We start from the raw sequence: 26692 nt of genomic DNA, 5'->3' as shown, positions 1-26692 counted from the left end.
TGACTTATTGAACAAATAGTTTCTGCTTGTCCTGTATCCTATATACCAATTCGAGACTAGCAGACAATTCCACAAAATAAAAACTTCCCACCAAATATCCACCACTAATCAAGTATTATCAAAAAATTTATATCCTTGTTGCAATTATTATATTTGATAATCAAATTTAATCTTATTGCTGACAACTTTTTTTTTTCCTTTTATTTTAATATGGAGAATCCAGTACCAAATTGCCCAGAAAAACTTCAACTCCAAATCTTTTTAGAAAAATAAAACAACACACACAAAACAAATTCGATTGATCTTCAGCGGTAATGTAACAATACAAATCTGTAACTCCAAAACCTCATATAATAATCGTTTCTAACAATACAATTTAAAACTATTTTATAATATATTATATGATATTATATGATATGATATTATATTATATTACGTATTATTTAATATATTTTCATTGTTAAGAATCAAGACGGTTTACTGATTTTGTTCGTGCCTTTAAGAAAAAAAAACAAAATCAGTGAATCCGGGTAATGTGTTTATGGGGTTTGACTTTACTATGCAAATAGAGAACAATGCAGTTAACCCATATTAAGATATAAACTGGTTTAATGTGTTTTAATCAATCCTTATCAGTTTATCGATTATCAAATCTATTGGAAACAGAATGAAGAAAATATAGATCTGTAAGATTTATTAATGGAATCTTTTGATTCGTTTATCTGTTTTCAAAAGCCAATAAAGCAAAAAACAACAACAGATAATCGAAGAGTTTATCTGATGCTGCAACTGAAGTCAGCTGTTTTCAAAAGATTCTATTTGGTTGAGTTTGGAATATCAGGGAAGGAGTACTTATTTAGTAGTTCATCTGGCTCAGTATTCGTATAACTTTCAGCTTCTTTGCGTTTCAATTCCGCAATTGCTGCTTGTTTTTGCTTTAGTTGAGTTCTACTTTCAAACATAATTTGACTTAATTTATATTTCTTATTCTTTTTTTGTAATTCACTTAATCTATCCAACGCTTTTCTGTACTCATTCTTCAATTCACTAGATCTATCCACCACTGATTCTGTAGACTCCTTCTCTTTCACCTTCTCTTGCTCCTTCTCTTTCTCTTTCTCTTTTGAATCTTCTTTAGGTTTCTTATTAAAAATTTTAGTCACCCATCCATCCCATGAACTCAAATCTTCTTGAGTCAATGAGTTGGATTCCTGTTTCAACCGTTTCAACTCCTCTAATGAAGAGTAATACTCTTGGGTATACATGGGTACTACAAACTGTGGATTATCAACTAGGTGAATATTACAACTGTAAAACCAATCTGGCCCTGATCCATTGTATAGAACCGTCGTCGATGGTTTACTACATATTATACATGGCTGGGTGTCTTTTAATGCAACTTGACGTGCTACGTATTCGTTAATCATCTTTTAAGGTCTTACAACACCCTATTATGCTAATCACTTTATTCTATCTATAAATATATAACTTTCTTTGATTTCTATCGAAGTTTTTATATGATTGATCCTGTTGTATGTGATGGGCCCGGCATTAAAGCATGTAATTTATAAGAACTGTATGTTGATAAAAAAAACACATTATCATTTTATGATTCTAATTTTCTTACAACTATATAGTATACTTGTTTAGATATATGTATATATGCCACACTAGATTGTTAATATTCCAATTTCTATAGTCTTCTTTTAGCTCTATCCCATGCGCTGCGACTTTTCTTGTTACCACGTCTTGAAGTGCTATCCTCTAATTTTCTCTTGGAGTTGAAAATACTGAAATCTTCACCACCAATCATGTTAACTTTGGCCATTCTTTCTCTCTGTTTTTGTTTTCTTTTATCGATTTTACTACCACCAACGTTCAATCTAGTGAAGTTTTCTTCTTCATAGGTTGTAATTCTTCTTTCCTTCTCGGTGTCTCTTAATGTCTTGATACCACCTCTACCATGGTTCACGATATTAGCACCAATAGAGCTTTCCCAGTCAGGTTGTTCTGAACTTTCTCTGATATATTCTTCCATAGCTTGCATACGAGATCTGTTACTACGATCTTTATGTTCTTGAGCATTGAATCTATCATCAAAGTGCTGTTCTCTTGGAGGTAACATAGCACTGATTTTTGGTGGTTTATATACTCCACTATTCTTGTCTTCATCGTTTTCATCTTCCTCATCCTCATTATGTTGGTCTTCGGTAGCTTTGTCACTATTATTTCTGTGTTTTACTGTAGATGACTTTACCATACCTGCTGCGTTAGGTCTATAAGATAGTTCTTCTTCATCACTGGAGTCATCCTCATCTTCTTCATCAGATGAACCCTTCAATTGCTGTTGTGATCTTTCCAAGGCACGCTTTTCTGCACCTATATATTCTTTTTCCATTCTTGTATAAGCTCTTGTCAATTTATCTAGTTGGTAAGCCAACTTCTTCTCTAGAGGTCTAACACCACGTTCAAGCACTACACGATTCTCTATGGTTTTTTCACGATGCTCTGAAACGGTTAAATCTTTGATATTACCTCCATTTAATTTTTCACCAACAATCATTAATAATGAAGAAATGTAAGAGATCATACTACCATTTTTTAAACTCAATAATGACACTTTTTCCTTAGTTTCACCACCTTTCAATAAGTCGGATTGTAAACTTAGTTTAGCTGCTTCAGTAGCGCCCAAACCATTTTCCAAATAGATGCTTCTCAATTTATCAAGAGACTCTGAGGTATTGTCTAGTGATTCATTGATCGTTTGTAAAACTGCGTGTAATTCAGACATGATAAATAATAAAATACCGTTAAACAGTCTCACTCACACCTCTGACTGTGTTTATAATCAAATATTCCTCAACTGAAAGTAACAATATATATCGTAATCATATCTCTTTATTCTTATACATGTCAAACAATATGTAATCTTATCTCATCTCATCTCATCTCATCGATTTATTTTTTTTGCAAAAATTTCATATCCGCACGTGACTGAAAAATTTTAATATCACAGAATACGAATAATCAATTTTTAACAAAAATTTAGAAAATTTTGTTAAATTCCAACAAGAAAGAGATGAGATGAGATGAGATGAGATGAGATAAGATGAAATAAATTTAAAACCAAAGGTGTCTTATAAAGAGGAATGTTAATATTTAAATATTGATTATTAGACTATAGATAGGACAAGTGAAGTGTATTGTTTAAGGAAGTCAAGATGCCTCAAAACGAATATATTGAACAGCATATCAAGCAACATGGTCGTAGATTAGATCATGAAGAAAGAAAACGTAAAAGAGAGGCCAGAGAGGCCCATAAGATTTCTGAAAGAGCCCAGAAATTGACTGGTTGGAAAGGTAAGCAATTTGCTAAGAAAAGATACTCTGAAAAAGTTGCTATGCGTAAGAAGATTAAAGCTCATGAACAAAGTAAAGTTAAAGGTGGTTCAAAACCATTGGATGAATCCGGTGATGCTTTGCCTACTTATTTGTTAGATAGAGAACAAACTAATACTGCTAAAGCTATTTCTTCCTCTATCAAACAAAAAAGATTGGAAAAAGCTGATAAATTTTCGGTTCCTCTACCTAAAGTTCGTGGTATTAGTGAAGAAGAAATGTTTAAAGTCGTCAAGACTGGTAAATCAAAGACCAAGTCATGGAAGAGAATGATTACTAAACATACTTTTGTCGGTGAAGGTTTCACTAGAAGACCTGTCAAGATGGAAAGAATTATTAGGCCAAGTGCTTTAAGACAAAAAAAGGCAAATGTTACTCACCCAGAATTAGGTGTAACCGTCTTCTTACCAATCCTAAGTGTGAAGAAGAATCCCCAATCTCCTATGTATACACAATTAGGTGTTCTAACCAAAGGTACTATCATTGAAGTCAATGTCTCTGAATTAGGTATGGTTACTTCTGGTGGTAAAGTTGTTTGGGGTAAATATGCTCAAATCACCAATGAACCAGATAGAGATGGTTGTGTGAACGCCGTGTTACTTGTTTAGATACAAAAACTAAGCAACAGTAAGAAATATTAAACACATGACACACAGTCCCTTTCTCTTTCAAAGCAACATTATATTTTAACGTTGTTTATCATTAAGTTTCTGGTAACATAATTTTATATAACCTTCGGCATTACCTCTTAAGCATATTTAAATATGGTATAATTCTTCTGTATAGTAGTAATAGTAGTAGTAGTATTAACAAAAATAACAAAAAATAACAATATAAGTATGGTTGTGACTAAACTCCAATCTTTCGTAATTTTAATAGTATGGGGAATTCTTAATCATATAATTGGGATGTACGGGTGTGGATATCAAGAAAAACTTCTGAAGGATATTAAAATTACGGAACTTAAAGGATTTTTTTTCAAGTTCCTTATTGATATATTTTGATTTGGCGCTATGTATGTATGTCTTTTGATTTAACTTTGAAAGCATATCCATAAGCAGGTTTCAACATATGAGAACCACAGAATGGCTAAAAGCAATTTATATCTCATAAGAAATGAGTTTAATTGTATTATTTAGTATTTCAATTGATGTTGGATCAATGATAATATGATGACTTGTGGTAATATATCATTTGAGTGAAATTTAGATATTAACTTGTTCTGGACCAATAGTTGGAGAAGCCGGTCTTAATACTAAGAAGTTGCAAGTGTACTCTAATTAACATTTAGATCAAAGGGAGAATAAATCATTGGGATACTTCTCACTGAAAAGATCAGAGTTGCACTAAACTAACATCAGCTATCTGATGTGTTTCTCATATATGGTCCCCTTCGCCTCTGTAGATGGCTGTTCTTGGCTGGATGGGCAATAAACAAAAAACAAGATAATTGACCTCAAGGGGGGAGATTCGAGGCTGGAGTAGCTGCCATTAATGAGTTCGGTATTTACAAAAAGAGACAAGAATGAAATCTGTCGCCCAAAGGAGTCGAACTGACAAAAATTCTTTTCGCGTTTTGAAATATCATCTATGTGGTTTTCTTATTGAGGGTACACAATCTATCTATTCAATCAATGAGAGTACAATATGTAGCTCAAGCAAAATTTATCACCTCTATCACAAACACACTCACATTCAGACATCGTGTAGTACCAAAGGCAATTCCTTCTTTAAGGATAAGTTTTAGTTAAGTATTTCGCAAAAGAAGATTCAAAAAAATTTTCTTTTATTGAAGAAGAAAAAAATAAATGTGATAAAAATATAGTAACCTAAAAATAGTAACTAAAGGTTAAGATCAGAAATCAGCAGTGTTTGCTTGGGCTCAAAATTAAAGGTACGTCTGATTTCTTCTTACTATGATTGAATATAGGTCTGTCCGTTCAAAAAATACTTTTTTCTTCTTCTTCTTCTTCTTCTTCTTCTTCTTCTTACGTATAGAGGTCACATCCTAACTTACTGGATTGTTTCTTAATGGCACATACAACAAATCAGGTGAGGCTTTGACGTGTTCAAAAATTGTTAAGCTTAATCGAATACACAGCAGTAGATCAAGCATAAGCTACTATTGAGCTAGCCCCATTATAGGAACTGACAAGTGGGAAAAGTTAATTTTAAAAACACATACACATTATGAGAGCGTGTACTTGTCGGTGATGGTGTCGATGCTCAATTGTATGTATGGTGGTAGAGGTGGGATGACAGGCAAGCGAAGTGGATGCTTTAGAATCCACTTAAAAATATCTCTTTTGAAACTGAATTTTCTTTCGCATTCTTAAAAGTTAATTGCAATCCATAATGCGTCATAATAAGTTTACCATTGAAATCCAGCTACCTGCTGAGTTTAACGTTAAGGTTTAAAATATAACATCCATACATACATGATTTGGGATAATTGATACAATTGTATCAGTGCATACCTATAACGTATAAGAAGATACTTTAATGGACTGACCTATAGCTATTTAGATTTTTTTTGCGTTACAGGTAAATTTCCTATTTTGTTACAAATCAAGGTAGAGTGAGAGCATCTACTAATTGGATATCTCAGCTATAATTAAATCAATGGATCATAAATTTATCTATAATATTCAAAATCATAATTTTAGTTAGGTAAGAATTGGTGTTTGAAATTGGTTTAAATGGGAAAATAAAAAGGAAAGTTCCAAGTAATCACTAAAGTCAACTTCGATTTTTTAGGTAATTCGTAATTTCAATACATCAATGCTTATTAGAAGATTCGGATTAAAATTGTGATCTAAATATTTTAATTTCAAACTTGATTTCAATTATTATAAAAGACACAGTCTAATATTTTTTAAGGTATTATTATAATTGGGATTACTATACTATTCAATTATTGTTATTCTTCTCAATAAATTCAAACTGATGGATTGAAAAAAATACGATAATTTAAGGATACGCATAGATCTATATATACTACAGCGTGAAAACAAGTGTAACAAGATTTATTATATTAACACAAACGACACATACAGTCTATATTATCGATACCCCTGCTCTAACGTTCCCTTAATAATTTTTATTCCTACTTTTATCTTAAATCTTACCTCTGTTTTCAAATAAAGATTGCATTTAAACCTCCCAATTTCTAAATAATAACCAAAATTAGAATTGTTTTACAACAGATCTCGATCTTATTTCATTTTTTGCATATAATTAGCTTTAAAAAAGCAATCGTTTACTAAGCATTTTCTAGCTAATTAATTCTAATTTATTCCAGCATGCATCAATACAACCATCAACAAAGATTATCAGTCAATTCTGTTCAATCTTTGGTGGAACCTATAACTCCTCCTTCTGCAAACAATAGAAATCACACAAAGAACCAATCTTTAGATTTATCTGAATTTAATCCAAATCAGCTTTCATTTGTCAGTGATAATAAAAATGCAAGCAAAATTGTAGATTATTCATTTTTTCAGGCACCACCATTTGAAATTGAACCTAATAATCCAAATTTGAAAAATGGTAATAGTACCCCATCCCTCCTTTGTAATAACAATATTAAAACTACAACTCAATCATCAAATCTAGATATTCACTCTATTCCTTTATTGGAATTGGATTATGTTAAACTGGCTACTGATCAGTATGGCTGTCGTTTCTTACAGAAAAAATTAGAGTCTCCATCAGAATCAATGATTGTGAAGGATGTATTATATGAACAAATTAAACCAATTATTTTGGATTTGATGTTAGACCCATTCGGTAATTATCTTATTCAAAAATTATCTGAATATATTAATTCTTCTCAACGATCATTAATAATTCAATCAATTTATCCTCATGTATTTCAATTGTCAATTAATCAATACGGGACCAGATCATTCCAGAAAATAATTGATACAATAGATAATGAGGCTCAAATAGATATGATTATCAAAGGGTTTGAGCAGGAATACACTACGATTAAACAAATTGTAACATTAATAAATGATTTAAATGGTAACCATGTTATTCAAAAATGTATACTGAAATTTCCTACTTCCAAATTTAATTTTATCATAAATGCTATGGTACATGAAGATAATATAATTGCAATCTCTACTCATAAACACGGTTGTTGCGTCCTTCAAAAATTACTTAGTGTTTCAACTCTACAGCAGTTCTTTAAAATATCAATAAAAATTGTTGAATATTTACCAAATTTGATAAATGATCAGTTTGGTAATTATATAATACAATTTCTTCTCGATGTAAGAGAACTTGATTTCTATTTGGTATCTGAAATCTATAAAAAGATAGAGCTCAGTTTGTGTCAGCTATCACGTCTAAAATTTTCTTCAAACGTGATAGAGAAATTCATTAAAAAAATTTATAAAGTTATGACCAGTTATATTATCCCAAGAAAAGAGAGTTCAAGCAATACAAGTGATGATTTATTTATTTCAACTGTTGGAATTTTATTTTCAATTATTGATTTATTCACCAACAATTTAAGCAATATTATAAGAGACAACTACGGTAATTATGTTTTACAAACTCTGTTAGATGTCAGAAATTATTCCGAGATTTTGAAAATGCATAATGTCTATTCCGAAAACGAAGCAGGACCTCTATATGATATTATTCTTGAATTTTCAAACAAGATTGATAATTTATTCCTTTTAACTAAAGATTTTCTACCTTCAATTAAAACTACATCTTATGCAAAGAAAATTAAGATGAAAATAAAGTTATATGCTGAACTCAAGGGTGTAAATTTTACAGAGCTCATGTCCAAAGATGTCGGTAGTATCAAAATTCAAAATGGTAAAATCTTAAAGGCAAATGCCTTTATGCACGATTATCAAAATGATAATCTTGATCATACAAAGAAAGATATCTCCAACAGAAGTCACCTAAAGAATAATTCAAATGGCATTTCTATTGGCAGTGTAACTAATCTTCAAATAGATAGAAACAATGAAAATATCAGGAACTCTAAGAGCAATGTCCCTTCTAAAGATTCATCTTTAAACAATGACAAATATGTGATTATGAACCAAGGATCGAACAAGAATATTAACAATCATATTCAAAACGATAGGTATATTTTTTCTACCAATGATGATAGTACACTACTAGCGAAAAGCATGCAAAATTTTAGCATTAGTTCTAATCCTCCTGTGTTGTTCAAGTCTCAATCATATGCATTTTCTGCAGATGCACAGAATAAGAATGCAATTGATTATCGTGTAATTAATAGGTCGCAATCAATGGCCATGCCTCTTTTGAACAATGTCTCATTTTCACACCCTACCATTCTCACTACAGAGAGTGATAAAGTACACTTAACTCGATTATCTAATGGAGATATTGATGTTTTCAGAAACAGTCCCAACATGAATTTATATTGGAATGTCTCACAACCTTCGATGAATCAGAATGTCAATTATGGACCTTTAGCATCTTCTCCGGCTAACAATGAATCTCTTTATAGACATGTTTGCACAAATAATCACGTTTCTACCGACAAGACTTCAAACAGCTCAATTTTTAATTTGAATTAGTAAATAACCCTCCACAATTATAAATTGTCGGTTATTTACTATACTGATCTGAATTATGTAATATATCTAGTTTCAAAGAACTCTTATTGCTAAATATTAATCATGTGTCTCTGCTATATTTGGTGAGAAGTGGAAAAGAAAATGATTTTAGAGCATACCATATCTTGAATATAAGGTATTATGGCATAACTGTAATTTTTGAGCAATAGAGATGCAAGTAATTAAATAATATATATATATATATATATAATTATTAGAATTAAATAGGATATTTCAAGTTGTGCAAGATATATGCCTGTATATGTAACTTATAGTAGTTATTAGGAATGGATAAATTAACAGATGAAAGTAAATGCAAAAATTCAACAAATTTCATTGAAATTTTTACTTTAGTGGCAAAGTAGCAATCTCAATGATATATTCATTCGATGTACCAATGATAGATGGTTCTAGAATAGACTGAGTTATTAATAATACTTCAGTATCTAGAAATTCGCATGAGATTATCTCTTTATTTGAAGTAATATCTAACATTTTTTGAAAGTATGAATTAAAGGATGCAAGTGGGAAAAGATCTTGAGATTTATTATTTCTTGTTAACGTTAATTGATAATCCTCTAGCAGAAATATTTCAAACGGAGTACCGTTCAGACTTGTGCTAGTAGAACCATATAACAGAAAATTTTTATCGTTAAAGATATTAAATATTTCCGGTTCCCCTTGCAAAGTTGGAAAAATTTGTTTCTAATTTAACATAAGTAGCAGGCTCACATATCCCTTTGGTATGAGATTTAATATTGATCAAATCTATAACAACGATCTTATTTCTTATTTCAGTATTCATTTTCGAGCCTGGAGTTTTTTCAATAACTGATGCATATAGAATACCATTATTATCACCCGATTTGATAGAAATGACAGATTTTATATCAGGAATATTATAGATGATTAACTTATCCGTCTTATTCCGTATGGTATCCTTGTTCATTAAATCAACTGAAACAATTAATCCACTACGAGTACTGCAATAAATTTTAGTACAACCTTTACTATTGGATGACTTCGCTATAGATAAAATATCGGATGGATTCTTTGAAGTGTCAATGCTTATTGTCCTCTTCGCATTTTCTGAGTCCCAAGCATACATATTCAATTTATTTTTTGATGTAACTATGATATTGTTATTGATCAGGGTGGAGTCAAAGATATGAGAACCATTTGGGGATACAAGTGTCCTTCTATTTATTATTTCCAATTCTATGCCATTTAAATTTGCCAGTAAAAGGAACTCATGATAATTTGATCCAAACTTCTGAAAATGAACGAAGATCTTTCTGTCACAGTATTCAATTCTAGTACACTCGAAAAATTTCCGTTGGCCTGGATAACTATCAAACACTGAAACCAGTGATATATTGTGTTTATCAGATTTTGAACATTTTACAATTCTACCAAAAGTCGTGGTAAAATAAATTTCATTATCAATATAAACTGATTTATTTTGGATTAACTTTTCAGTAGTATGCAATTCATTGAATCTAAATTTTTGTATTTTAATGTTATCAAATGCCCTCTCATTATGATATTTTTGTCTGAACTTAGATGATGGGGATGCAAGAGCTCTAGGAATAGTGATAGATGTACTTGAATAAAGTCTAGTAAATGGATCGGATTGATGTGAAATTATTTTTTCACCAGCACTTATATATTCATCTTCCAGTTTTTTTAAGTCTTTATTATTCTCTGTTTTTAATTTCTTATATTTGCCTTTATCTTGTGGATGTGGACCTGGGCCTGAAGTAGTTATAGGAAAGTAACGATTTCGTTCTTCATCGTAGTAAAATCCAGGTAGTGGACGACTCATGCCTTTTTATTTAATAATCTGGTACTCACCCAATTTTTAATGTAGCGCATGCTTTAACTCAATAGTACTGATTTATTAAAACTTGCACATCGGTACCTGGTTGAATCATTTATATGAATGAGGGCATCGAAGAAAGTTTTAACTAGAAATAAAGCAGACAAATCAGTTAGAAATATGGAAAAGAAAGACATAAAAGGCACGTGATAACAAATTAAATTTACTATAGAGCATCAAAATAGTGCTGTTGGTTAAAGGAAAGCAAGCTATTAGGATCTGCTGTATATATTCAATTTATTATCGTCCCACTTGAAGTTTCCATCATCTACAATTCTATTTAGCTCATCACTTTTGAAATGGAATTCTCGTTCTTGTGGTGGAATTTTATTTCTGACAGCTTGAAGAAAACGCATTTTGGTCTTTTTAAATATAATCTCTTGGGACTTCTTTTTATCGTCATTACGTTCTTGAGTGTTTGGGAAGTCCAATCTTCCGTACCCTGGAGGTGACCTTGATCTTGTTTTTAGATTATCAAAATCAGTTTCCTTATTAATAAATAAATCTTCATTATCAAAAGAATCATGTTCGGGTTTAATTAAATCAGGAGGTTCTCCAATTTCTTTATAAATCTTTTTTAACTTAATAATATCATCTCTTTTTCTTCCTCTTGCGATTGCTAATTTATCCTCATTTGGCTTAAAATCTTCAAGAATCCATGCCTTGGCAGTTATTGGATTCCTATTAAAATCATAAATTTTTTTATCTCTCTTTGCAGAGGCTTTCCCATTAAAAAATTCATCATTTAAATCATCAAGGATCAAACTTCTTTTAACGTTATTTATACTTTTATAATTTATATTTTTAATCGGAGATTGAGCTTCAACTTTAGAAGTTTTAACTTCATCATAACTCTTCAATGGAGAACTGAAATCAGGAAATATAGAGCTTCTCACCTCCTTTTTTAGATAACTATTCTTCTCCAATAAAGGATCCTTAACCTCTTGAATAACGTTTTCAGATTTCAGATTTCTGTCGTCAACTTTCTTGTTCTCAATCTGTGTTAATATAAAATCTTGAATATCAACACCCGAATTGTCAATTTCCACTAACTCTCCATCACATGTATCACCTTGATCAGTTTCATTCTTTTTCTTGACAGAAATTGAATCCTCAAGGTTATTTTCAATCAGTAACTTTCTAACTTTCTTCTTTATCAAGAGAGTCACATCATGCTGAATATTCAACAATTCATCTAAATCTAACTCGGTAAGGATCTCCAATTTAGATTTCAGCCTCATACTTCAATAGCAATGTGACTGTTGACCATAGGATACCTTCATCAGTGCCTTCACAGTGGTACTCTTCTAATTGTCTGCTTCTGTTATGATTTTATTAAGGACAAAGAATCTTTAAATCATCTCATCGAAAAATACTCAAAAATAATACATAATAAAGATCGAATTTAAAAAGCGATTAGGTGATGATGTATATTTTAACGTGTAATCAAAGTATTATAAATTAATAAGATACACATTTGGGTCAGATAACTATATATATTTGAAGAGTTTATAGGTGGTAGCTAGTATCCAAGGTGTGTGTGTGTAGTTTTATTTTTGGGATAGTCAGTTTATTCAGATTTCGAAGATAGTTTTGGGATGTCATTGCATAATTATTTGAATGAAAAATATGGTTCAATACCTCAACGTAAGAGTAAGAAGAAAAAGGGTCAAGAAATTGCTGGGACTACAGGTAGTCAAATGAATATTACAGAGAATTCATATTCAACATTCGAGAATATTACAGAAACCGGTGATGATCGAAATAATAATAGTGCTGAAACTCATCGAAAGAATAAGTCATTATGGAAAAATTTAGATACAAATAGATTAGTATCCAAAAATACAGTCGATATTTCAAAATCTTCTCCTAAAGATGTGATACAAATGAGTTCAGGTGCTCATGCAGGATTGAATACAGCAGAGCAAGTGGATCAACAAGTTAAAATGAAGGAGAAAATGGAAAGATTTAATACAGCATCAGAAAATACCACAACATTGTATAGAGATGAGAAGGGTAGAAAAATCAAAAATATTAATAAGGCAATTAAAAATACAGAGGAAATTGAATACAAGAAGGAAATTGAGAGGAAAAATAGGATAAGAATATTAAATATGGGTGAAATTCAATTAAAAATGGAAGATGAACAATTAGCCTTGGATGAAGTAGTAAACAATGCATCATTACGACAGAAAATTAATGAATTTGATGACCCTGCTAAAGCATTCAAGTTTAATGAGACAAAAAATAATATGGAATATACCTCCCCAATGGGACGTAAACTTTATTCAAAACTATTTCAAGAAAATAGGTTTAGCATAACACCAGGTTATAGATGGGATGGTGTCGATAGATCAAATGGATTTGAAAAAAGATGGTTTGCAAAGAAAAATGAAATAGAAGAAAAGAAAATACAGAGTTATACTTTGCAAGAGGATATTTAATTGGTTTTATACATTTTACCTAATGACTATCTATCCATGGATATGTGAACATATACGCATTACTTATATATAAACTCGAAGTTATTTAATGTCATCAGCGATTTACTTTTTCAGATAAGTGTGAATGTATCTATATTAAACTCTTAACTTTTGATACATACTTGAAAAACCATTTTTTGATATATTATTCTTCTATATTATATAAGTACATTTATTTAAAGAAATTATATCAATCTTTTATATGTTCCTTTGAATTTTGTTTTTCTTTAGCTATCTTGCTTGAGACAGTCTTTTCAGAATTGTTTTTTGAAGATTTATTAGACTTATTTTTATACTTTGAATCATTTTTGTTCTTTGGCCTCTTACCATCATCATCCTTCTTACTATCCTTTTTCTTTCCACCCTTTATAAATGATTTCAATTCCTTGCTACCTTTTTCATCAACTGCAGGAGCACTTACAAATTGATTTTGAGCATACATTGTAACAGGTGGAGGTAAGTTACCATGATATGGTGGCATTGGTGGTAGGCTATTCATTGGCATTGGTGGACCTTGGCCTGTCACCATGTTTGGGTAAATCATTGGTGGTGGGACAAAGACAGGAGGTAAGTGATATGGTAAGCCTGGTGCTTCAACACCATTCACATTTTGTGGTGCAGCTGGTTGATTGTTAGCAGGATCAGATGGATCAGTAGCAACTTGATTTAATACGGCACTGTAAACGTGATTAGCTACATTTCTTGCAGGAGGCATTGAACTTGTGATTAAACTTTCCTTTAATTCAGAAACTTCAGTTTTCTCCTTCTTATCAACATTGATATGAGTCAACAAATCCTTTGCACGGGCAGTTCTTATTTGAGCAGCTTTATGTTTACGGGCTTCAATTGATGCTGCAGTAGGAGCAACACTTCTGGTCGACTCACCTACCTTTTTGGAAGCTTTCGAATGGTAAATAAATTGTCTGTTTGTAATATTCAATAGGAATGAAGCATCCAATCCTAAACCACGGTTAGTTCTTAATCTACCACCGAATTTATTACCACTAACAATTTCATGGTCAAACAATACTTGAACAGATAAACGTTGGCCCAGTGTTGTATATCCTACAACTGTACCTTTAGAAAATAATGGTACTTTACCGGTATCTTGAATGTAGACAACACGATCACCCAAATCAAATCTTTGGGAACGTAACAATGTAAACGAGGACTTTGGATCCAATACAGCTTCTCTAGGTACCTTTGCCAAATGCTTCGTTTCACTTTCTTCTGGTAATTTAGAATATGGTTCTATGAAATCTTCAACTGCTAAAATAGAAGCCTTAGTCAAAGAATCACTTTGCAAAGATACGGTAACAAATGGGTCAGTGACCGATTTGATCCAGGATTTGACATTAGCCAATAATGCGGATGCTTTAGCCTTATCTAGCTCAGGATAAAGCTCCTCGATCGATGGTAATTTGTCTCTAGTATTAACTCTGGATAATTTTTCAATAAAATCTGGGAAATTTTTTCTATAAGCTACTAACAAATCAACAGCTAGGTTAGAAAATTCCCAACCTCTAGGGTTCTTCCTAGCAAATCCTAAGACCTTTTGTGATCTTGCTTCAAACTTTATTGGAATACCGACATTTACATGGGAACCGTTAATATCAGCTACCAAAAATTTCGATGTTAACCTTGAAAGAAATAGGGATTGAAGCTTTAAGTTTCTTGCTACAACATAAGATGGTTGATACTTGACCATATCCTTATCTATGTTACATCTAGATTTACCAATAGTTGGTTCTGATCTCAATGATCTTTTTTCTACAGAAAGTTTTAGCCTTGTTGAACTACTGTAACCATCGATAGTTGCAGTTCCACCATAAGCATAATCACCCAAGAAAATAACTTTTGAGCCCTGTGGAAATTCCTCTTCGATTGGTTGAGGTGGCTTTTCTAGATATCTCTCATCTACATTTGAAACTGTTTCGACAACAAGTTGTAATGGATAATATTCAGATTCATTGCTGTAAGTCTTGATGTACGCACCATCGGTGTCTCTCATTAAACCATTTACTGGTAAAACTTTTACAATAGTTGATACTTTACCTACATTAACAGCCTTGGATTTGTTATAGTTTTTGAATATTGAACTTCTTAAGTTCATATATAATTTCCTTTCAGAATCATTCAAAGGTCTTGACTTTGATTTGCCACTGTTAATGTCCACTTCCATCATTTGATGTTCATTGAAGACTTCCAAAACTTTTGATTCCCTTAAGTAAGGCCATTTGGTATAAACAATTTTGTTTAAGTATGCTGAGCCAAATTCTTCAGCAGTCATATTATTTTCCTCATAGATATTTTGGATTTTTAAAACCATAGATTGTTGTCTTGAAGGTTGTTGGAAAACAGTAGTTTCATTATATTCTAAGTTATTCTTAAAAGGTATGGTAAACAAAGATGGGAAGCCTGCTAATAAGTCCTTACCAATCTTAGCATTTGGTAATAAACCATAACGAATTTTATCATTGTGGATTTTTTCTAACTTAAATTCAATTTCCACACAATGATTGTGTTCGATATCGTTAAACAAGCCACCCAACGGAGTTTTGTAAACTTCATCAACTTGGGGAGAAAACATAAAAGTTAAATCTTTACCGAACTGATTTCTCTCTTTTTCTTCTGGTGATAATTTTGCCAAATGAGGTTTCATTGCATCAATCAATCTATTTTCATCAACAAATGGTAATAAAACAACAGCTTCCCAATCTGCTGTCTTACCATTTTTATCCAATTCTACTTCATTAGGATAAAGATCCAGAATTGGGGAGATTTCTTCATACATTAAAGGTCTCAATACTGGAGGAATTAAATTTTTGGATCTTTCAGGAAGGACAGCCATTAATTGCTCGAACGGTGTAAATGGGTTGCTTAGATCGAATGAAGTAGTTTGATCTAAACCCCTTGTTAAATCAGATATTCTTGGTGCATAATGGTATTTATAGTACCAATTCCAAGAAGGACAACCACGATAATAGTAATAAAGAACCCATTGCAAACCTTCAACATAATTTTTACATAACTCTGTTAATTTGTTTTCGTCGTCAGTAATAATATATTCAAATTTTGGTCTATCAATAAATTCAGATTCGATTGAATGCTCTTCTTGTTCATTAGTTTCAGAGGAGTCAGAAAATGGTTTTAACACTCTTTCCTTTTGAAAGAAATTGAATTTTTCCTTGTAATAATCTGTTTTCCAATTTTCGAATCTTTCATTATATATTTCCTGTTCAGTATCTAATTCCTCTTGGTCCTCCACCAAAATTGCATTAGAGAACTTTTTGAATGTTACTTTCATTGACTTAATTCTTTCGATGTGTTCTTCTTCGGTCTCTGAAGGGTTAATAGAATCGATATCTAATTTCAAAGAGTATGTATCTTTAGATTTGGAGTGAATAATAAACAATCCTAGTTCAAAAGAGAATTCTTTTAAGAAATCCAAATTTTCCACAATTGGTTGATCATTCAATTCTAGTACCAAAGCCTTTTCATCTACTTTAGAAAGATCGGAAATAGGTTTAGCGTTAAGTTTTAATAACCAAGGTTTTACTAAACCAACAATCTTTTTTTGCTGCTTTAATAGCAAAACTTTACCTTGTCTTATACGTTTTCTTTCACCTTCAAGAGAGATATTTTCTAATTGTTTGTTAAACCATTCAACATCAATATCATCTTTTTCGAAATTCATTAATTCGAATTGAGACAAATAGTTTAACCATACACTTAACCTCTGTAGATTAATCTTACCATTTTCATTAATGTGACCATCTAAGTGCAATAAAGCCTCCTTAAATGTCTGTAATATAACTGGGAAAGCACCTTTATTTAAATGTAAATCAGGTAAATTGGGTAAGAAATCGTTACCGATGACGAACATAATTAAAATGAAATCATCTAAAACTTTTTCAAAATCGTACTTGAAATTAATTCCATCTGCTACTTCTTTGAATTCTAAATTCAGATATTGTCTTAACAATGACAAATGCAGTAAGTAAAAATTTTGCTTATCTAAGGCAGATAAAGTACTATTATTTGAACTATTTCTTTGGTTACCAAACCTAACTTCTTCTCTTAACAAAGCAAAGTGAGGATCATGAGTAGACAAACCTAACATAATCAAATCTGCATCTAACCCATAAATACAGTGCCTTGTATTTGGATCATAAGTATCTAATGATCTGATACTTCTAATAAAGTCCATAATTTTATGTTCACCTTCACCAGGAACTTCATGACCTGAAAATATAATTTCAATGTTTCGCCAATTTGAATCACTTGAAATTTTATTATGGATAAAATATTTAATATTCTTTGTTAATTTAGCCATAAACTCTGTACCTGGGGTAATAGAGTTCGTATCAAAAGGTTCACCTTTTGGCAATTCATCACCATTTTCGATAGCTTTTTTCATAGCGTTTTCTGCATCCATAGCACTTCTAAATCTACGAGATCTTTGTTGATTCATTTTAGCTCTTGGAGCGACACCATCGATAGCCATGTAAAATTTCTTTTTTGGTTTGATTGTATTGAATAAATGATCGATATAATTGAAAATATTTTGAAACACTTCTTCTTCTGACAGTCTTCTTTTAGTACTATCTATATCATTACCATGTGTACAATTATGGAAAATGGAATTCATATCTAAATATAGATTATCAAATTCTGGAATTTGATCATTTTCTATAAGCTGTAAAATAGTTGGCCATCTTTCAGAGATGTATCTGAAGAATTTAGGAATACCCATGATGCAATAAAAATAATATTATTTGAATTAAGTTAATATAATGTTAATAACAATTTGAACAGGGGGAGGGAAAAAATAAAACAAATATATCACAGTCTTGCTGTTCTATTATGCGTTTTCGAAATGACTAAAAAGAAAATGCAATTGGCATAAATAAGTAACTGTTACAAATTAAGGTTTTAATATTCGTTTTCAAATTTTATTTACTTAAAAATTGAGAATTATTAAACCTTTTTACTGTTGTTGATTCTTTCCAAATTATAATTATCAAAGTAAATATCTTAAATGGGAAAGTTAAAAATAGCTAATTAATTATCTTATACTTTAATTTTCTTTCTTACTCGTTTAAAAACTTTCGAGGTCAATAGGCTAACCTTAACTCAAATTTTTATAACTGTGATGGACAGGTGCCAAAAGAAATATCGTCTAACTGGAAAAAAAGATGAGTATACGAAAATTCTGTATGATCTATTTAATCTCAATTGCAGAATTAAATAAAGAACTTCTTAAATTTTAAAACCAAAGTAATTTTTTTGGATTGAATTACCTTAATTAATAAAACAAAGATATAACGGGAAGAAAGATCTTAGTTCTTTAACCTATCTTTAGACAATGGTAGAGTATAGCTAAGAGAAAACTTATAACGATATCTTGGTTAGGGTATTAAAAATAGTGGTCGCCAATAACAATCAATGCCTTATAGAAGTAATATAATTCAAAGTTTCAATATGAATATTTATTACTTTGCTTCGCTGTAATATGGATTGAAAATTAACATTACAATAAGGAAAAAAATAAAAAAAATTAATGCGAAGAATAGCAGTAATGGTGATAATTAAGATAATTTGTTTCGTTGCTCGTGATTAACAATGGAGCATACTATATGAAACAAGTTTAGTTACCCCGCTTTGTTGAATAAATTGATTTTTCGTATTTTGTGATTTAATGTAAAAGCTGGGTAACCTATTATTGTTTAAGAGTTGGGATATCTGGACTGGCAAGCTACAAGATCCGATATTAATTAAATGGTTAGAATATCGGAAGTGTCATTAAATATAAGTAATCGGACTATTTTGGTTTACGATGATGATTATTAATATAATCAAAAAGATAGAGTACAGCTCTAATGAAGTGGATTTGGTAATTTTTCTAAAATTGATAATGCTACTTCTAAGAAATTCTCTTATATATTTCCAAGTAGTCAATCAGTTCTGAAATCCTTACATTTTAAATTAATCAAAACGTCTAACAGAAATAAATAGTTAAGCGCAAGTGAATACATTTACTTCGCAATTAAACAATAATTCAACTTAAAAAAATTAAAGGTAAAGTGGCACTTTAACTGGAATGCTCAATTTCAAGTATTGTTTAGTTAGCCAGATTGACATTTTTTGATGCAATATTGATATTGAGTCGTGAGAGGGGGAGTATGTTACGGATCAAGGCATAGCTTCCTATGCAGGTACCAATTGAACTAGATTCTGGAATTTGAAATACAATTTAATGCTGTTATTACTGACTATTAGGATTATGTATAATTTTTTTTTCATTTCTACCAAAACTGGCCATATACCAAGTTTCAGATTGATGAAAGTATAACCCTTTTTGTAAGCATATTTCCTCTTTTCATTCGAGTGGATTGAGGCATCTAAGGGGGAGAGGGCAGTGTCTGCGGGATAGGTGGATAAATAATAGTAAATGAAAATTACAATTTAGTGTAAAATTGTATATTATCTTTTGTATACAATTTTGAATTTCCGATTATCATAAAAATGGATAATTATTGGAAAAATAGTTTATATAAAAAATTAATCATTGTTCATTTAAGGGGTGAAAATTCGTAACATTTGCTTAATTTCTTATTTGGTTTGGTTTTGTACAAAAAATTGCCAGATTCATCCGTTTGTCTCCCAAGCTTATTGTGATGATGTGTCCATATTACCTCAACACAAGTATGTTTGATGGACATAGGGTGCAAGAGTAAGTGGAACGAAATTTGGTCAACAGCTTTGTAGGAATTGAAAACGAAAACGAAAATGAAAATGAAAATGAAAAATATTGTCTAAACTTTCTGTACGTGTATATTATGCTTGTTAAACATGGAAAATGTTGATGCTAAAGTACAGTTAGATTTATAAAAAAAAAATCAATTATTCAAACCTTGATTCTGTTCAGTTTTTGTTTTTCTAAAAAAAAAAACTTTTATTATCATTCTAAGGATTTTTCCCTTTACAATCGGTGACATAAGAGAAAATTTGAACATTTGAACATTAGAACATTCTTGGGATTGTTAATAATAATTACAAAATGTTTTTTGAATTCAACTGGGTTTGATTGAATTAAAAGAAGCAATATATATTTCGATTATAATAAAACATAGCAAAACGAGATGATAAAATTGTAATTTCTTATTATTCCTTGTAATATCTAGCACATTTGCAATGACACAATATGACATAAGAATAGTTGATTCACTTAAATCAGTGGTGTAATTCTTTCTCTCCTTTGGCGATGTAAGCATAAGAAGACTGTCTCTTCAAACAATACATATTTATTTATTTACTTTGTGTAGAAACATAATATATCATAGTATAGTATAGTATAGTATCCCTATTATGTATGATTAATACGTCAAGAGAACAAGTTATAACATCATTCTTTGTCTTACTTGTTTAAATAATATCTTGTATTATACTTTTTCAACTACGCTACACGACATTTTTCTTACAGCACCACAATTACAGTAACTACACCATAGTAATATATCTTTGACAATTGATTTATGTAAGTAAGTATATGCTGATAACTATAACTTTTTTTACCAAAAAAGACATGGTACCATATCAAGATATTCCTTTTACTGTTAACTTTTCCAGTTCTCCAAAACATTATTGAGTAAATAGGAAAAAAAAACGTTTATTAGCCATGTCATCATATACAACCGAGTACTTTACCTACTACGGTGCTTTAATATTCATTAATCGCCTCGCCGTCTACAAAAACAACTGAAAACAAAAAAAGAAAAAAAATACATACACTAATTCAATACGGCAGATATCTTCTTATTTCTCTGTTGTACTTTCTATTCTGTTCTTTGTCTCTAAGTTTGTTTTTGTACGTCGGCTGTCTCTTCGTCTCCTCTCCGATGGGTTTCGGAAAAGGTACAATAAATAAGTTCACCGTTTCCGCCACTGTTGCGCATTTTACTTGTCATACTGTATTTTTCTGTTTTTTGCAAGAGAGCCCGGCTTCCGTATCAGTAGAGAAATACTTATTTATTTGGTCGTTATAGTAACCATATCAAGACAGTGTGCGGGTTGTAACAGTAATCTTGCCTTCCAGCTTAGTACCAAAAACGCACGTAGACGGAAAGAAATTAGAACGCTTAGATAACATCAGTACCGCATTAGCAGGTAGTTACGGTTAGTTTTTTTGGAGGTGTACTGATTGTATATTCTTTTTTTATTTTATGTGCTTTTTTTTCAATTGTTACTTGTGTTTCATGGTGCAGATCCTTTTCATTCTGTTTGCTCCGGCACCTAAATGTGATGTGCAGCTGTATCTCAATGGGTTGTTGGTGAAAAAGACATCAAGGAAGAAAAACAAGGAAAGCCTAAGGAAAAAATAAAATAAAGTCCAAATTTTTAACCGTTTTCCTCGCTACGCTAATAAAAGAAAAAGCAGGACGTGGATTTTAGTTAGCGTGTCTGTCTTTTTACTTATTTGTCTCTTTTTAGCATTTCTTTTTTTTTTTTACCTTTGTCAATGGAGGATAAGCGCCAATACTCTTGACTAGCTTATTTTTTTTATGCGGTGCTTTGTTGGTACATCGATTTCTCACTAAGAAGTTTCTTTTGTGATCAAACCATACTCATGTTAATGCCAAATTATTGTATGGTTTACTTAATGGCATGATATTCATATTGATATGATATGATAATTGTATGCAATAATCATATCATATCATATACAAATTTGTATATGTATATAAAGTTTGAAACGATATTGTAAGAGTAGGCTAACCTGATATATCTCTAGTATGGTAGGTGCAGTAAATTGTGATTTGATTTCCAATCTTTTCTTCAAGCTAAAATCACACTTTACCAACATCAATTTACTCATATATTGCTTGAATTGTGTATATGGTATGGTGTATTATTTAATTAGTGCACACACTCATGTTTTCTTTTTAGTGTGTATTGAGGTACATATAATACAACTAACTAAAAGAACAGCAGCAAAATCATCAGCAACATTAGCATCAGCAGCATTAGCAACATTAACCCCTTTAATACAAAAACACACATAGTTGACCTTATCCCAACCCTCCTTCACACCTCCCTTCTCAACCTCCCTTCCGTAGTTTCTCCTTCTAAAACGGGTATTTTTTTTAAGTTGCTGTTGCTGTTGCTGTTGCTCTTGCTGTTGCTGTCGATTCACCACAAGTACAAAACCCCTTCACAGATTTAAATCATTTGGTGAATAACACTAAACTAAGTAAGCTTATATTGATTCGGAAGTAGATATCTTGTTTGGTGAATTGGTTTCCACTCTATGGTGCTTCTTAGTAATATGTGTAATTTAGCCTTGTCCACCCAAAACAAGCAAATAATGGGTTATGCTTGTCCTCGTGTGAGAAAAAAAATATTGAAATAATTCGAATCAAAATGTAAATACAAATGACTACGAGAATATATGTAGAGTAAATAAGAATTTCAAACTTTTACAAGTGATGTTTCAATCTAATTAGATTTCTTGGTTTTACTTTTTCATTTTTACACTAATTTGGATAGTTTAAAATTGGGAACGATATGGTTACTTATGCAGTGGGTTGGTCGACCCGGCAATTGTCACATCTATAATAATGACTGTGTCCTCTCTATTACTGACCTTTTTTACTTTAATAAAATCTACAAATATTTTTATTGCATTAGTTAGTATTATTAGCCGAATGTAGATAACAATATATATTTCTGTTTTTGCTTGTATCTGTACATCTGTTTGACTCTTTTAGCTAGTTATAGTAAAGGGAATCAAAGAGAAATAAATTGCTGATGAGACAATATTAAAAAACAAAAAAATGTATTCATATAGTAAAAGTAAAGGTTGGTAAGCTTCCGTCTCCTTCCTTGATAATGAACTTATTGGGATAGATACATCTCCGTTAGTTACTTATTTTAACCACAGACAGAGAGAAGTAGTGAAAACGAATAAATTCATTTAGAAATAAAGGTTAAATTACCATCGTCATTCTCAACTGGAGCTAATTAATATATATGATACATTTTAAAATTGAATCTGAATTTAAAATTAAAATTAAATTAAAATTTAAAATTGTAGATAAGCCAACGTTTACAGTGTTTCTTACAAGGAGCAGTCATTGCCCATAGTGGGAGGGGGGGGAAAAGGAACCAATCAATGTTGTACTTTCTATTCTCTTGCTTTTACGATTTGTATATATGGATGGCATGGAGTTTTGTATCAAATACAGATTTTTGTATATACAAATGTATATAACAATGTTTTGCTCAGGCTAGCATTTGTCTGTTTTGCTCAGGCTAGCATTTGTCTGTTTTGCTCAGGCTAGCATTTGTCTGTTTTGCTCAGGCTAGCATTTGTCTGTTTTTCCACTATGCTTGTTTATTTTGGTATTCAAACAGGGGTGATATTTTTGAGCTTATTTCCTTGTGCATTACTTGTTCAGACTCAACATACTATCACTAGGTATCTCTCATTTTTACTGGATCAATCAAACAAGAAGGAAGGCAGCAGACAGGCAATCGATTAATTAATTAATTGTGATCTTGTTAAAATGTCTACCTAACGTAAAAAAATACTCTTAGATTTCAGTAAAACTTACGTAGATTTTTCTCATTTGCAAGAAATTTTTAAATGCTGATGTACATTTAATAGCACTACAAAGTGTCCTAGCTGCAAGTGAGTGAGTTTATAAAATGTGCACAATATTTAAAATTCTGTGAAATCAATATTTAGAATAACGCCGCATTTAAGCATCAATCAATATTCTATGTTGGATAATAATTGCATGGAAAATTTATGGAAGCAGACATGTTCAATACCGTTTGCCTTGATTACTATCATTGCTATCTATTACTAAGAAATACATACGCCCTCAAATTGCTTTCGGTTCTGATCTAATTCGACTCAGTTCAATTGCAGTCCAGGATTTCACCGGGTTGGTTTCCAGCATATCTTGCCCTACATGGATATTTCATACACTGAATTATAAAAGCAATGATCTGTATGTAATCAGAAAGGCATTTCGAACTATTAAGTGCAATTGTATATGTGTATGTATATTGATATGTATGAGTATAGGTATATGTATATGTAAATGTAAATGTAAATGTTTAAGTATATGTATCTCTATATGTAAATGTATATGTATATGTGTGTGTAAGTGTAAGTGTATGTCTATGTTTTTGAATGTGTATGCGTGTGTCTATGGACGTATATATGTGTGAGAGAGTGACTGCGCAACTGTATGAATGAATGAATGAATGAATGAATAATGTAATGTAACTGCAAACATAAATAGTCAATTGTGCAATTAGCTAATTAGATAAATTAGTTATTTTATTTTAATTTTTTTTTTCCATCTTAAAATTTCCTAGGTCAAATTTTATCCCTCTCTTCTTAATTTTTTCCCATCTAAGCAAGAAGAGAGAAAAATAGAAGAACAAGAAAAAAATAATCCAATAGCCTCTCTAGTTTCTTAGCTGTTACCAAGCTTTTACAGTGCAATACAATAATTCAAGATTAGTACTAAGTAAACTAATGATCCAGAACTTCGGATTTTTCACTGGTTCATTTTCGATATATTCTCTTGTCCTTCTCTCCTTCAACATCTCCAATGTATGTATGGTTTTTTTTTCTGTTCGAAAACATTATATTGCCAATTGGATTAATTAAATTAATTTAATTATCTTTTTTTTTTGCAGTTTGTGTGCACTTGCTCATTCACTGGCTATGTACCAACAGTATCTTATTCCCAGCAGCAACACTAAGTGACCCGTAGTCTTGGGCAGAGACTTAAGAAGAAGATGCAGGAGCTAACAACATTATATATATGTTATGTTATGTTATGTTACGTTATGGTATACATATTTTAGCTCCCTTTCACAGTTCATTATTTATCTCTTATTAATCGGAATACTATGTGTAATCATTTATACAAAAAGCTTGCTCACTTATACTCCCACTGTTTCTCCTAGTTTTGTAATCTTTTTTTTTTTTTTTTTTTTTTGACAAGTACATTGACTTTTTCTGTTTTTGATTCTCACATCGTCAACCTACATGTGAACTATATTGTATACTGTACCATTAAATGGTTCCCATATCGTAGGGACAATTAAATGTATTATATTATTATTTATCGATTTTCGATTTCGAAATCTTGTCCTTAAAAAAATGTTGATTACACAAGTCTAACAAGCTCTGTATCCTACTCAATTTCAAGAAAGAAAGAAAGAAAGAAAGAAAGGAAAAAAAATTGGAATCGAAATTGAAACTGAAATTGAAATTGAAAACTATGCTAAATTAATATTAAACTAAAATTTTAATATGTCTTAGCTTAAATTCGTATACACTTTCGTTATATCCTGTCTGTACATTCTCCTATATCCTCTCTATCCTAATCTTGTTAAGTCAACCCTATTAGATTATATATATAAGGAACAACTCTAATTTGTTTCTGGTTAATATAAAAATCACAGGGTTCCCTTTCCAAATTTAATAATTCTTTTGGATTTAAATATTTCAATCTAGCTTCTAATTTTATTTTATGAGCTTATTGTATTTTATTATTTAAATATTACTATATTATAAATTCATTTAATATTCTTTTTTCTATACTTTTTTTCTTCCCACCTTATCGATATCAATACCTTAACTGTTCCTCTTAGTTTCTTTTTATTGTCACCCATTAATATTAATTTGACAATAGAAAATTTAAGTTTGCAACAAAAGACATTTTATCACCATTAAGTCTTCAGCAATACAAAAAGGAAAATTATTATCATTATTATTTTTGAATAAAATAATAAAAGAACCATTATAGTTGTATAATTAACTGGAGTAACGTAAAAAATAAACACCAGTTATTTTACTATAATTTATCTATTTATTTATTTTTTCTTTTATAATATAACTGAAAAACAATCAAGTTTAAAGTTGTGATGTTGTGTTTGTCACAATAAAGGTTTTATTTAATTACATTTTTATTACAAGATTAATATAGATAACCTAAAAACAAAAAAAAATTAAAAGCAAGTTATAAATCTATAACAGAATAGTGACTACTACTACAACGATAACAAGGAATACTATTGATATTGCAAATAGTAAAATACTACTAACACTACTAATAATACAATTACTACTACGTTGACAATAAAAAATTAAACATACACCTCTATTGACTACGATATTTAAATATTTAAGAATTCTAATCTATAATAATACTTGGAAAGGAAACATTAGATCAAATTTAAATATTCATTAATTATTGGTAGAGAAAGACCCGATAAAGTTTTTTTATTTT

The 26692-nt window shown here is 30.7% G+C and overlaps 8 protein-coding genes across 8 annotated transcripts; 3 read left to right on the top strand and 5 right to left on the bottom strand.

Moving 5' to 3' along the window:
* Window positions 1–815: 815 nt before the first annotated feature.
* VFA1 (Vfa1p) lies at window positions 816–1427 on the bottom strand (the record flags this gene model as incomplete). Its single annotated transcript, XM_001645613.1, has 1 exon — window positions 816–1427. One exon carries the CDS (start codon window positions 1425–1427, stop codon window positions 816–818), a length of 612 nt encoding a protein of 203 aa, XP_001645663.1.
* A 266-nt stretch (window positions 1428–1693) lies between these two features.
* Window positions 1694–2791, bottom strand: LCP5 (small subunit rRNA maturation protein LCP5; the record flags this gene model as incomplete). The annotated part of the gene is made up of 1 exon (XM_001645612.1): window positions 1694–2791. One exon carries the CDS (start codon window positions 2789–2791, stop codon window positions 1694–1696), a length of 1098 nt encoding a protein of 365 aa, XP_001645662.1.
* A 430-nt stretch (window positions 2792–3221) lies between these two features.
* On the top strand, window positions 3222–4007 carry NSA2 (rRNA-processing protein NSA2; the record flags this gene model as incomplete). The annotated part of the gene is made up of 1 exon (XM_001645611.1): window positions 3222–4007. The coding sequence occupies one exon, from the start codon at window positions 3222–3224 to the stop codon at window positions 4005–4007; it is 786 nt and encodes a 261-aa protein (XP_001645661.1).
* A 2694-nt stretch (window positions 4008–6701) lies between these two features.
* MPT5 (Mpt5p) lies at window positions 6702–8972 on the top strand (the record flags this gene model as incomplete). Its single annotated transcript, XM_001645610.1, has 1 exon — window positions 6702–8972. One exon carries the CDS (start codon window positions 6702–6704, stop codon window positions 8970–8972), a length of 2271 nt encoding a protein of 756 aa, XP_001645660.1.
* Window positions 8973–9672: 700 nt separating this feature from the next.
* On the bottom strand, window positions 9673–10836 carry Kpol_541p43 (uncharacterized protein; the record flags this gene model as incomplete). Its single annotated transcript, XM_001645609.1, has 1 exon — window positions 9673–10836. The coding sequence occupies one exon, from the start codon at window positions 10834–10836 to the stop codon at window positions 9673–9675; it is 1164 nt and encodes a 387-aa protein (XP_001645659.1).
* A 266-nt stretch (window positions 10837–11102) lies between these two features.
* On the bottom strand, window positions 11103–12131 carry SAE2 (ssDNA endodeoxyribonuclease SAE2; the record flags this gene model as incomplete). Its single annotated transcript, XM_001645608.1, has 1 exon — window positions 11103–12131. One exon carries the CDS (start codon window positions 12129–12131, stop codon window positions 11103–11105), a length of 1029 nt encoding a protein of 342 aa, XP_001645658.1.
* Window positions 12132–12488: 357 nt separating this feature from the next.
* On the top strand, window positions 12489–13334 carry BUD13 (Bud13p; the record flags this gene model as incomplete). Its single annotated transcript, XM_001645607.1, has 1 exon — window positions 12489–13334. One exon carries the CDS (start codon window positions 12489–12491, stop codon window positions 13332–13334), a length of 846 nt encoding a protein of 281 aa, XP_001645657.1.
* Window positions 13335–13563: 229 nt separating this feature from the next.
* Window positions 13564–18129, bottom strand: XRN1 (chromatin-binding exonuclease XRN1; the record flags this gene model as incomplete). The annotated part of the gene is made up of 1 exon (XM_001645606.1): window positions 13564–18129. One exon carries the CDS (start codon window positions 18127–18129, stop codon window positions 13564–13566), a length of 4566 nt encoding a protein of 1521 aa, XP_001645656.1.
* Between the last annotated feature and the right edge of the window lie 8563 nt (window positions 18130–26692).

Source organism: Vanderwaltozyma polyspora, genomic scaffold (genome assembly GCF_000150035.1).
Source record: "Vanderwaltozyma polyspora DSM 70294 KpolScaffold541 genomic scaffold, whole genome shotgun sequence".
Classification (NCBI taxonomy): Eukaryota; Fungi; Ascomycota; class Saccharomycetes; order Saccharomycetales; family Saccharomycetaceae; genus Vanderwaltozyma; species Vanderwaltozyma polyspora.
This window is presented reverse-complemented; position numbering and strand designations above follow the sequence as displayed.